This window comes from Aedes aegypti, chromosome 3 (genome assembly GCF_002204515.2).
Source record: "Aedes aegypti strain LVP_AGWG chromosome 3, AaegL5.0 Primary Assembly, whole genome shotgun sequence".
In the NCBI taxonomy this organism is placed as follows: Eukaryota; Metazoa; Arthropoda; class Insecta; order Diptera; family Culicidae; genus Aedes; species Aedes aegypti.
In genome coordinates, this window is record NC_035109.1 from 201,482,408 (window position 1) to 201,494,975 (window position 12,568).

Here is a 12,568-nt window from a genome sequence, read left to right on the forward strand (position 1 = left end):
ATGCCCCTTCTTTGTTCATGTTCGGCACCAAGCCACTGGTATTTTAGTTCTCGCAATCTACGCCTACTGCGCTGTCGTCAGGTTTCGGCTGTTCGCCGGTCTCTGCCTAGCGGGGGCCGAAGAGAACGCAGCTTGCTTCGGCTTTCGCTCGTGTGTATACCCGAGTGCATCCATTGGAATCATGCACGTGTAGTAGTAAGGGCAGGGGGTTCAAGATCGCATCCAGTGCTTTCCTCGTGCTAGTCTGAAGAAGAACGTTGCGCGGTTCGGAAACCATTATTGTGTCGGCTCGTCTCTCGCGTGTGCGGCATCGTTTTACTGAAAGGAATAATTTCAATATTGTGTATAGGTACTCCTTTTGAAGAGAACAGCGTCTCATCCGCGCACTATTGGAACATCATTTAGAAAAGCGATATTTTTCATCAATAGTAGGCTGGAAGAAAAATCAACGCCAACTGAACAGAGTGTTTAACATATTGGTGTTCTGTTGACACACAGTGCTCTATGAAGAGTGGGTTCCTTGGATCAGTGTGATTTGGCATCAGAGCGCGGTGCTGCTCCAGTGCTCAACAACGTGCTCGTGCATAATTTGCAGTAGGCTGGGATAAAAAGCCAACAAAGTAACCGGTGAAAGGAAGCAACAAGCTGTGGGAATATCGTATTTATACAGTGGAAATTAATTACCTCGTTTGCTGGGTATACAACTCAGTTTTCGCCAGTGTTGAATACAAAGGAATTTTTGCAAACTGGAAGTTTTGGTGCTAATCTATATTGTTTGAAGAGATTGTGTCAAAAGGATAAGAAGAAAACAAAAGTGACCGAAGAAACGCACAACTTTTCTATCATGATCTGATAAACCACCCAAAAGAGAAGAGCTCCTGGGAGAGTGCAACAGTGATTGATTAGTGATGATCGCTGCATAAAACAAATGCTGCAATGTTGCCGCGAATCAAGAATAAATTCTAATTTGTTTCACGTGTCATTCTGGGTGATACAACCAGTGCAGATGAGCGGTTTAACTCACCGGTGAAGATAATTTTTTTTAGTATTTCCACTTCCTGATATAGTACTTGTATCAGCTATAACGGCTGAGCCAAATTGACAACTATATAGCAAAACATTTGCTCATCCTGCTCCATCTCCAAGTATCTCTCCCGTGAGATCAATCAACGTGCCAAGCACAATGAATAGGATATACATTTTATCTATCCTATGGCTGTCATCAACGCTCCTAATCAGTCAGGTATGATTATTTTATTTTATTTTTTAAATTTCCTTCTGATTCTGAATATTACTATCATTTTGAAAATAAAAATCTAAAGTCAAAGAAGCCCGTCATTTGTTTTGGTAGCCATGATGTCTATTCAGCTCGTTTAAAAATCTCAGTGATTGGAAATCACAGTAGGCGTGTGTGCCTACATTGTACAGGTTATCAATATCAGCTTGCACTTTTCCAGCTAATTGGTATTATGCACCTGAAAAAAAAAGTAGTCGCCTCTCCCAATGTGTGAGAATTTTCTTTCCAGAAATGGTTAAGAAAAGCATTTTTCTTCGATCGCAGTAAGCAGTTGAAAAGAAATGTCATTTCTGTTTTGCTGCTGAAAATGAAACGCTCAATAAATGTCTCATCGATCCCTTGCAGCGTTTTTCTACAGCGACTCCCGTTCGAAGTGACATTTTTCTTTTCAACTGCTTACTTCGATCAGAAATAAAGGGCTTTCTTGGACGATTCCTTGTATGAATTTCCCACTCATGATAGGCCAAGAAGTTTCTTTTCAGCAACTAACCGGACTTAAGTCAGTACAAAACCAACCGCAATGGGTTAAAGGCCCTCTCAAACAACAAAAATAACAATCTACCGATTCCAATCACTTCAAAATTGAGATATCGTAATACCTGTACCAGAAAAATTAGTAATAATCAATGGTACGTGCAAGTTTCAATTACGACCTAGACCTACTGTGCTTTAAACAAGTTTTTTAAGCTTTTAAGAATGCAAAATTTTGTCGTATTCAGCATTATTATCATTTACATTATTATCGTTGATCACTATTATTGTTAATGATCTTTTTCGAAATTCAAATATCGACAAACTGATTTTTACAAAACTGGTTAGTCATTTTTTTTCAACGGCTTTATACAATAATTATTTAAAAAACTTAAAAATCTAAGTACATTTCATAGAAATTCATCTAGATTTAAACATTTGTTGTTACAATTAAATACTGCTTAAAGCCAAACATCGCAAGTTCAAACGTACGTACAAATCTTAAGAATCAATCAGTAATAATTTGAACAATTGGACACTATTGGCCATATTCTGAATCTACGTTAGAAGTTTTATCAAAATCCAAAGTTTGAAAGTTTTGCGTAACCTGGAATTATATTTAATACTAAACTTAGTATTGAAATCACTTCTGAAGCGCCGCTTGGCTAATTTTGCTACATGGCAATCTATCTACCTACAGATTGCGATCTGTTTTGATCAATGATCATTCATAATTTAAATAAAAAAAAGATATTGAAACCAAAATAAACTTGTCCTATGCTTAGAAAAATGTTTTCTTTCGATCAAGTTACAAAAACCCATTACTTTTTCATCACTAAACAACCAGAATGGGCGCATTTTTAGAGATATTGTTTTTTTTCTAATTTCATGTTTGGCTTCGTTATATATTGTTTTCAATTACGAAATACCTAAAGATAGTTTTTTTAGTAACTACAATCAACTCTCTCCAACTCTATATTGAAGGCTCCATCGAGTTAGGGAGGTATCGAGTTATAGAACACAAAACCAGTGCAAAAGCAATCCAAGATACCATTGAAGTAGCCTTTAAAACCAACTTTTACTATGGTTCTGTAACTCGACATCGAGATACCATATATTTAGTAAGGGAGTCACTCTCTGGGAGTGAGTGTTGAGTGTAGTTTCTTGAATTTTCTGGAATTCATTGAGCAATCAACATTTAATTTGTGCTTGATTCGAATCATTTGAATTTTGCACGTTAATTTGGAAGCAATGGTTTTATAGTAGATACTAGGCTTTCAGTGCAATTAATAGTGCAACCAAAATGTTTAAAATACGTACTGAGATGAAACAGCTTGGCATCTAAAACCAAAACTTAAACGTACAAATCCGGAGAACCGACTAGCTGTTGGTGGTGATTCTTGTGGTGATCAGTCAATCTAGTTTTCAGTTCAAACGAATGTTTAGTTGGGGCCTTCCTTAGCCGAGCGGTTCGAGTCCGCGGCTACAAAGCAGAGCCAGGCTGAAACTGTCAGGTTTCCATTCCCGGTCGGTCCAGGATCTTTTCGTAATGGAATTTTCCTTGACTTACCTGGGCATGAGGTACACGCAAAAAAATCCGTTCCCATATGCGTGAACAAAAAGTCATGGTAAACAGAACGCATGATATATCCTATTTTGTGATTCGGTTCCCAAAAGCATGACTGCTTGTATCTCGTTTCTATGAACGTAATCACTGATCCAAGCACAATTCTTGTCTGCTTCACTGGCAAGCGGGTTTCGTAACGCTTCCTATACCATGACTTGGAAATCACAGTATCGAGAATCCATAACATCATTTTCGCGATTCTGTTCTTGATAACAAGAACTTTGTTCATGCGCACTGTCAAAAGTAGTAACGCGTGCACAACAACAAATAAACAGTCGTCGAAGGAGACCTGAGCGTGAATACGCAAATTCGTTTGCATTTTAATGGCATGTGAAACTGTTTTAACATCTTTTATCCAAATTAATGGGTATTTCTGCTGTTGTTGCTGCCCAATTGTGTCTATTGGAAAAAAGCTGCTGGATTTGCTGCTGGAATATGTCATACCCTCACTAAATCGTAGCTTTCAAATGCTTCGAAGGTACGGATTTTCTGCTGTCTCACTATCTTTCTTCGGATTGTGAATTTATGAAATTGTGGCCGAAATCATTTGCAATCGTACGCTATATATTCAAATATGGAGAAAATATTCCATAAACTATTCATGTCCAGGGAGTGGACCGTAAAAAGATATAGTCATCTGTAATTAAAATTACGGTTTCCAAAACACCACCATGAACAGTGTTTCTGTTTTCGAGAACAAAAATCACGGCTCCATCAGTTTCGCAGGCGTTACGAATGTTTGTGGAACATGGTTCCATATCCCGTGATTTTTGTTCATGGTGTATATTCGTAAAGCAAAAAACAGCTTGTTCTGGAATTCACGACTGGATGTTCGTATCTTCAGGAACGGTTTTATTTGCGTGTATCATCGTACCTGCCATACGAATGCGAAAATGGCATCTTTGGTAAAAAAAAACTCTCAGTTAATAACTGTGGAAGTGCTCATTGAACACTAAAATGAGAAGCAGGCTTTGACCAAGTGAGGACGTATTGCCAAGAAGAAGAAAAAAGAAAGAAAGAAGTTCTCCAGATTTTTGCTTATAAAATTTTGAGTTTTGGCTTCATCTTAAAGGCACAACTCTCAAGACTATAAAACAAAAATTCAATTTCAGCCGATAGCTAGTAGCTTATTATTTCTTCAGATTAGTGCCCCCTTGAAATCATGAGTAGGTGCAAGCTGGTCATTGTGAAGCCATCTTTGGATTCCGAGGTGTTTCACTTCAAAAGCACCACATAGAAATTTACTTCAAAATCAAAATGACATCATTTATTGCCACATGTTTGTATTTTATTGAACGATTGCGCATTTATCATAATGTTTGAATAGACGATATTGGAAGGTTGATTTAATTTATCATTTTATTAAAATCGACTCAACCATAAAACGTATATATCTTTTGATTTATCCTTTTTGTAAAACTATTTTAAGCCATGAGTATTATGATAATGATCATAAATGTAATTGATTCTTTATATTTATCTGTTTTGTATAACTGTTTCAAACCATGAACATGTTTAACCTAAAGATATGACTGATTCAACTTGAATCTATTATAAGTCAGATCTTTCCAATTCCTATATTTTACATTACATTTCCAATTTCATATATTTTACATTAATTTCAAGTATTTTGTATCGTTTTCGAAACAAAAATAATTATGATTAGAGCAAAACATTTTTTTCTAATACAAAGTAAAAGCATTACGTTTTTTTTTATTTTTTTTATAACGATAAAAGTAGAGATCCTTCTTTGGCCTAGCTTACAACTTGGTTCTGTTCCAGTGAGGACGCAATGCCAAGAAGAAAAGAACAAAGAAAAATTATGACTTGCGTCACGAAAAAGATTAAATCTTCGTGTATCTAGATAACAGGTTCATTACCAGGTATCAAAAATGAGATGATGAATTGTTAAAATTTCATCAAATATATCTTCGTAGGTTCTCGAAATGCCAAAACATTAACCCAATTTACTATAATCATTTGCAAGGCTCCCAGAGATGACCGAAAATTATCCTATACCACGTATTATCATCCTACCGATGGATGAAGTTTTTCAAGCAATTCTCAAAAGCCATTATGATGCAATTTTCAAAATCTGGCCAAACTACGTTGACCGCGGGCAAATTTGGTCACCAAAGTAGATTTTTGTTTGAGCGCCTTAACACTTCTGTCGTCGCGCTGTTGTATTTTGTACAACACTGTTGAAAAAACCTCGTTTTTCGTTCACAACAGCAGCGTGGTGGCTCTGACGATGGCAAACCGCGCGACGACTGGAAGGTTAATATTGACTTCTTTGTGGTTGTATAACGAAATATTAACAGGCTCAAGTATTGAAAGATTAACTTCAGAGTCTGTTAAAATGACTAAATCAAAAACGAAAAGGAAGTAGTAGTCGGGCTCAACCTAGATACGTACATTAGTATTAAATTCATTATTATGAGTAGAAAATTTTTGTCGGCGTTCTAGATTTTGATGTACAGTCGACTCTCCAGATCTCGATTTTCTACATATCTATATATCTCCTTTTGTCAAGAATAGCTTCGGTCCCTTCAATCTGCAAACAATTTCACTCTCCATATCTCGATGTGTTCTAGTTGATGTTTGTTCCAGATTCTCTCCTTGTATGTCGATATGCCCATCATCTAAGGCTACTAGACCAGATTTTAGTGATTCAAAGTGTGTTCCTAAATTACACGAAACGACATCTACTAGGTCAGGTTATATTTTTCAGATAATTTGTTTTCAATCTAGTATTCATTATAATTTGTTTTTTGTCTCGATCTCTCCCTATCCTGATCCCTTTTTTTTGTTTTTTACAAGGGGGAAATCTGCAAACAGATCCCCTGAAAAGGTAACTCAGGGAATGCGGGGATGACGCACCAACGACGACCCGCTAAAACCAGCCTATGCAATGTGCACTTTTAGAATTGCTCAAGTGGTGAACATTACATCGACATTACCCTTGGTCTCAAACCCTTATCTCCCTTACGGTATTTCTTCGGAGAATCCTGATCCCCTTGGATATCGAGATGTGAAGGATAGAGTGTATTACACAACGTGCCATAAAGTTTTAAGCAATTGCATAGGACATGAACGTATTTGGTTGAAAATAGTTCGAACAAACTATTTCATTGATTTCCGGTAATTAATTGATAAGCGTCACGGTAGTTTTTGTAGGGTCTGTGTTTTATTACCGGTATGATCCAGATTCTTCCATTCTGGTAATTTCATTGACTTCAAAGGGACATACGAACGCAAATTTGGCAGTTCTCGCTTAAAAACTGTGGAAATGTTCTTGGGACACTAAGCTAAGAATTAGGCTCTATCCCAGATATTTTTCTTAGTATTGAGACGATTAGGCCGCATAAGGTCCGGTTTATCTAGGGGTTAATAAATATAATAAAAAGCCTTCATTTTTTTGTATGAAAAAAACTACGAAAGGGAAGCGAAGGAACAGCCCTTAACAATGATCCAAAATCAGTCTATAGCTAAAACGAACAAGAACAGCGCTGTGACATTCGTTGAATGTGGTGGAGATAAGACCATGTCAAAGCTACTTTCATCGTTGACATTTACCTTTATCGGCCATTGGGCGATGGGATACGAAATTGAATTCCTTTCAATGGGGTTCAAGAGATCCGTACAAAATCGACACGACGATCGTCGTTGTCGCCATGGACGTGAAAAGCTTTTATCCTCCTTTCTACGTTGTTCCGCCGTTCGCTATAAACGCGAAGTACTACGGTTCAATCCGGCGGACGAATCTGCGAAGAGCCATTTTTCATAACAGGTCAGGGAGGAAATCTCACGGTGGTTTGCGAACCGAATATACATCACAGCACAGCAATGGCAACCGTGGCAGCAGCTGTACCACAGACAGTGGAGAAAGGCAAGCTGGGAATTAGGGTGCTTCTTCATTCCAGTTATCATTTTTCGTTTTCTTTTTTGCATATATCCATACGAGAGGAGAAAGAGCTTCACCCACCTTGCATACCTTTTTTATTTCTTCTCTACCTGCACACCTACCACTCTTTCTCTCGCGTTTTAGGTGTCTGCATGCTTTTTTACCTGCACTTCTGTAGATGCTGATCTCTCTCGCTTCGCGATGTTTTCGGTTTTTATTTGTCCGTAAAACGCAGTGCCACATAAAAAACATAAGACTCACCCATACACCGCTAAGAGAACTCCGGCCGGGTAGTTACTGAACGTTCGCACACGAGAAAGGTATTCGAGTCCCAACCCAACCAGCCACAGTCCCGGCTGCAGCAGCAGCATCGTCCGGAGCATAACGACATTGCCAACAGACGACACAGACGAGGACTTGGCATACACATATACAAGTTCAGCACAGCGACCTGGCCGGCCTCAAACGCGCGAGCTGTTCACAGCACCAAGCGAGGGATAACTGGATGGTTGGCGTACGGCGCCTATATTGGATGGATGCCTTTCGGTGCGGCCATAGTAACGCGTCCGCGTCCGCGAACGCGATGCGATCAAAGGATTTCCTGTTGTTGATATTCTGCTTTTCGGGCTCGCACACGCGCACGCATCGCTCGACGCGTTTACTATGGCAGCGCCCTTTGGATTTTATTTGGTAGTCTAAAGCATGAACTTTGAGGACCAACATATATGTAAGCAGTTCTGCAATCAATTCTCCTGTATACAATACATCCAGTTTCTTTGGATACCTGTTTGAGGTGGCCATAAAATTTTAGCCGGTCAATGGAGGTTTTACTGTATATTACAGTGATATCAGCTGTTGGATTCTTGGCGAAACCGTTCATTATAGTTGATTTCTAATTGTATTTGTCGAAGTCACAATAACGTATATTTTCAAGGCGGCTTATTCTTTGGACTATGATTTGGTGCGATCTAAGGCAGCATCCTTTTAATACGTAACGCTAAAATTGAAAATTTTCGGCCCCCTCCCCCTCCGAAACGCTTTTTGTATGAAAAATATAATATTTTTGCATGAGTCGTAACTCTCTTGTATACCCCCTCCCGGAGGGCCTTTAACCGTTACATAATTTGTGGACGGTGCCGACATTAAAAAAATGCAAGGAAAATATAGCGTGTTGTAGACCAATTATCTACATCCTCCTCTTTCTCACTGTTCATTCATTCATAATCTTTCAACATTGAAGATAATACGTATCGGTGGAAACGTCTTCCACATAAAAAGAGTCGATCCTTATCACTAGGAGTGTGCATTAATTTATGCATTCCCATACTTTCCGTTGGTGGACCCCTCCAGCCGAACACAAAGGAGATTATCAAAATGCACTTTGATGAATATCTCTTCGCCGTCTCTCTCCATTGCTCTCTTTCCGTTTTCTCTCGTCTTTGCAAGCAGTTTCTGGCATTCTCTTTCTGTCTACACTCTTAAAATCGCTTCCACGGAGCATGTGTTCAAGTTACACAGTGTGTTAGAGTTACACTGCTTACATTACAAAATAATATTAATTATTTTCCCTTACACGCTGTGAACTAGACTATCGAAATTTATACATTTTGCCTTATGAAAGGTGGAACGATTATTGCAATACGAACGCCTTATGTATCGTTTTAGCATCACCTCACATCAAGGCATCGAAAGGCGCGTGGTGTACGCACGAGGGCATAAAGATCGCAAGGTCCTTGGTTCGATTCTAGGTTGTCGCGAAAACATTTTTTGTTTTCAAATTTTGATTTCTTATGAAATGAGCTATGAATTTCAACCCGATTTATTGTAACGAATAAGTGTATTAGTGATTCCTATGTATTTCGATAGTCCATATTCCTGAGTGTATGTTTATTAACCACAAGTAATCGGTAAGTATTTCATTCATTCTAATCATGTTAGTGTGGTGTCTTGCTTATTTCACAGAAAAAAAAACAGCATTATGAAGATAGATATAAAAATTTAGAATTTATTCTATCAGCATTACTTTTTTCTTCTAACTCCATTAATTTTTTTTATCATAAATTATTATCTTACTATGCGTTTAGTCGATACTACATTTCTGACAGACTATTTACTGAATTTTCAATGCGTTTATCTACTTGATATTAGCCAATTGATTACATCACATGTGGTAAACGAATTTCCACCTACGTTGCCTTGTTTCTGCTCGGTTAATGAAAATACAGCAAAGTACTATTGCACATCGTGTTGTGACACGGCGAAATTGGAAATCCGATTTTAAACGTTGGTTAAGCCATTTTCTATTGAACAATGCAAAGACATGTGAATCGTAAGGCGCCTAATGAATTTGATATACGTTAATTAAGTATAACTTATTCAGCAATTATGGGTTTCATCGAACTGAATCCATAATACCCTTATGAACTATGGTATCATATAGCGATTTCAAGTTTTCATAAGGCAACTCTCATTTTTGTGGGCCAAGGGTTCGCACATTGATGTGTGAAAACCTTGGTCCTACACAAAAACGAGCGAAAAAATCGATGGAAATAAATCTAACACAAAACTGTGTAACTTTAACACGATGCACGTGTGTCAATGATTTTAAGAGTGTTCGTTTCTCTCGGCGGCGGCAGATACAGCGCTTGCTGAGGCTGAGAGCTGGCACATGGGCGAACGGACGGAGCAACAGTGCCTTAGTCATCAGCAGCTTGATCATTACTGATGGCGTTGTGTTGTTGTTTTTGTTGGTGGTGTTGGTGTTGTTGTTGTTGCTGCTGATATAGCTGGTATAGAGGCGCAGCATGTTGGTGTACATCAGCCGCACCAACTGTCCGTCCGTCCATTCGCATACATAAACCGACTTGTGTTGCGCTAAGCACAAACGGAATGAATGCAACAAGAAGAGAGAAATCAAAAAGAAGCGTATGTATAGAAGAAGCTTAAGTAAAAAAAGAATAGAAGGAACGAATTGTTTTCCCACGGCACACGAATCGCCGGTCAGCTCAGAGTTGTGCAGCGGGCTTCGCGAGGTGAGCAAGAGAAAGAAGAGTACTGAGGCAATAGCAGCCAACAAAAAAAAACGCCGACTTCAGCAGTACACTGGTGCTGCGAGGTATAAATTTGTATTAAACGCACGAATTAATTTAATTAAATGAATTTTGCATATTCTCCGGCTTCTCCTTTTTACCCACAATTGGAGAGTGTCCTAGCACCGTTCAGTAGTAATGAGCTGAATTGATATTTTGTCAGCGAAATGGGGCTATCGGTAAATATTAGGTTTCTTTACCTTTTTACCTTTCTTTGAACTGGACTTATGACGCATAACCGATCACCCTGGCGAGGATTGAAGAGATAGGTGCCTTGTCCCTGGGTAATGACAACCACTCCTAGCTAAGTACAGTCAAACCTCCATGAGTCGATGTTGAAGGGATCAAAAATGCCTTGGAAAGCTGTTTGAATGGTCGATCGTAGTAACCATGAAATCTTGTTTTCAGTATGGTTCCATGAGTCTATACAAGTCTCAGCTATGGGTGTAACTGTAGTAGCAATACATTCAATTCTTTGTAGTTCGGTATTGACAAGTTTCAACATAGTGGGAGTCCAAGTAGCTTAAAGTATTTGCCTGTAGCCTCCAGTATTGAAATTTGTAATCCTTAATCCGACATCGATCTCGGGTGGTTTGACTGTAGCAGAAGGAAAGAAGTCTACTGAAAGCATCCCGTCAGTTTATAGCACTGCATTGGATAGATATGACGACGTTGCCCGCCAGGAGGGAAAGACGAGGGATGTGTAAAATCTAATGCCGTTTGAATATAATTTATGCCTGACTTCTTCATATACCTACACAGACCAGCACAACTGCACACCTGTATGTTGACTGGTTCACTTGAAAACAACTATCGGTTTGTCGAGATGAGTCTGCCGCAGCTTGGAACTTGGATTCAAGTAGGAGGAAACTGATGCTTACTCATATAATAGACATATAAAATATAAGTAACCTCTACAACAAAATGTTGCTTCTTTTCAATGTTCGAAGTAGACGTTTCTGCTGGCGAAGGTTAGTCAATATAAGTTGTCATTTACAACGTTGTCTGAAAGTAAAAAAAGAAGTGAGATATCTGGAAATCCATTACCGTAATCCTCGACGACTATCGCCGTTGAAAAAGTTGATACAACATAGTTGAAACCAATTAGATTTATTTTTAACCAATTAATGTAATGAAGCTAAGTCAATCGTTAAGGTGCACCGCCTATGCTGCCAAGGGCCCTCTCTCATCATCAGGTGCCGTGATTAATTATATTAATTAGTCATGGAGTTAATAAATTGCTTTATTTCATCCATTTTCATGATGAAATTTTTCGCACTTCTTTTGTTGCAGTCGGCTTCGTACCCTTATATATGAACGGAGGACGTAATCGGATGGCATCGATGAGCAACGGTGTCAGAGAAGGGGTCCCCAAAAATGGTCACTCAACTCGAACCAATTACTCGGAGAAGCTACTGAAGCATGTGGCTTAACCATATATTACCAACAGCATTGTTTGATGATGCGTTTGGGCGCTTGCTTTCAATCGCCAAGTGCCACAACGTTTATATATCTGAAGTGCTTCCGCGAGTGTATGGATGGCAAAATAATTTTTGTTACTTTCACTCTTGCGTACAGAAGTGGCTGTATTCACTTTGCTGGTTTTAAAATGATAATAATAATAATAATAATAAGAACGACTATTATTAGCTTTTGAAATGACCCTCGTTCCACTCGTTGATAGGAGAAAATGTTTTTTTTTTCAGATTTGGAAAATATTCGAATCTCATTTAAAACACAATTTATACGTACGATGCTACAAACTATGGCATGAAGTATTATTATATAAACTTTAGTTAATAGTTTCCCAAACTACAGTTAACATATCTGTCTTTCAGCAGATAGATAGCAAATCGATGTTGTAGTACAGGAATTTTCAGAAGTTAGATTTTATTCTGCATCTATCGGGTATTTCTCGAATTTGCTGGGCTATTACAAAAGTCGCCAATGTTACGATTCTAGCGGAACTCGCGGATTTGTAGTGCCAGTCGCAGGAATCGTAAGTGTTCTGTTACCACTCGTTATTTCTAAAAGATAGATACAACGATACGCAATCAAGTCATTTTACACCAAAAATACCATCAGTGTACCAGTATCCGCTCATGTTCCAGTAGCCCGCTCACACTGAAAAAAATAAGTTTACACAAAATAAATTTAAAAATGATTTAATGAGTTCGAGT

At 38.4% G+C, this 12,568-nt stretch overlaps 1 protein-coding gene across 2 annotated transcripts in view; it reads left to right on the top strand.

The window, feature by feature from the left end:
- Positions 1–224: 224 nt before the first annotated feature.
- Positions 225–12,568, top strand: part of LOC5580156 (neurogenic locus protein delta) — an 80,251-nt gene continuing 67,907 nt past the window's right edge. The window contains exon 1 of one of the 2 annotated variants that reach the window (XM_021854749.1): positions 225–1,243. In XM_021854749.1, coding sequence (XP_021710441.1) covers positions 1,184–1,243 — 60 coding nt within the window. In that variant the 5' untranslated portion in view covers positions 225–1,183. Of the gene's footprint in view, positions 1,244–10,024; positions 10,332–12,568 lie in introns of those variants that run through there. The other variant, XM_021854747.1, reaches the window with a different exon arrangement.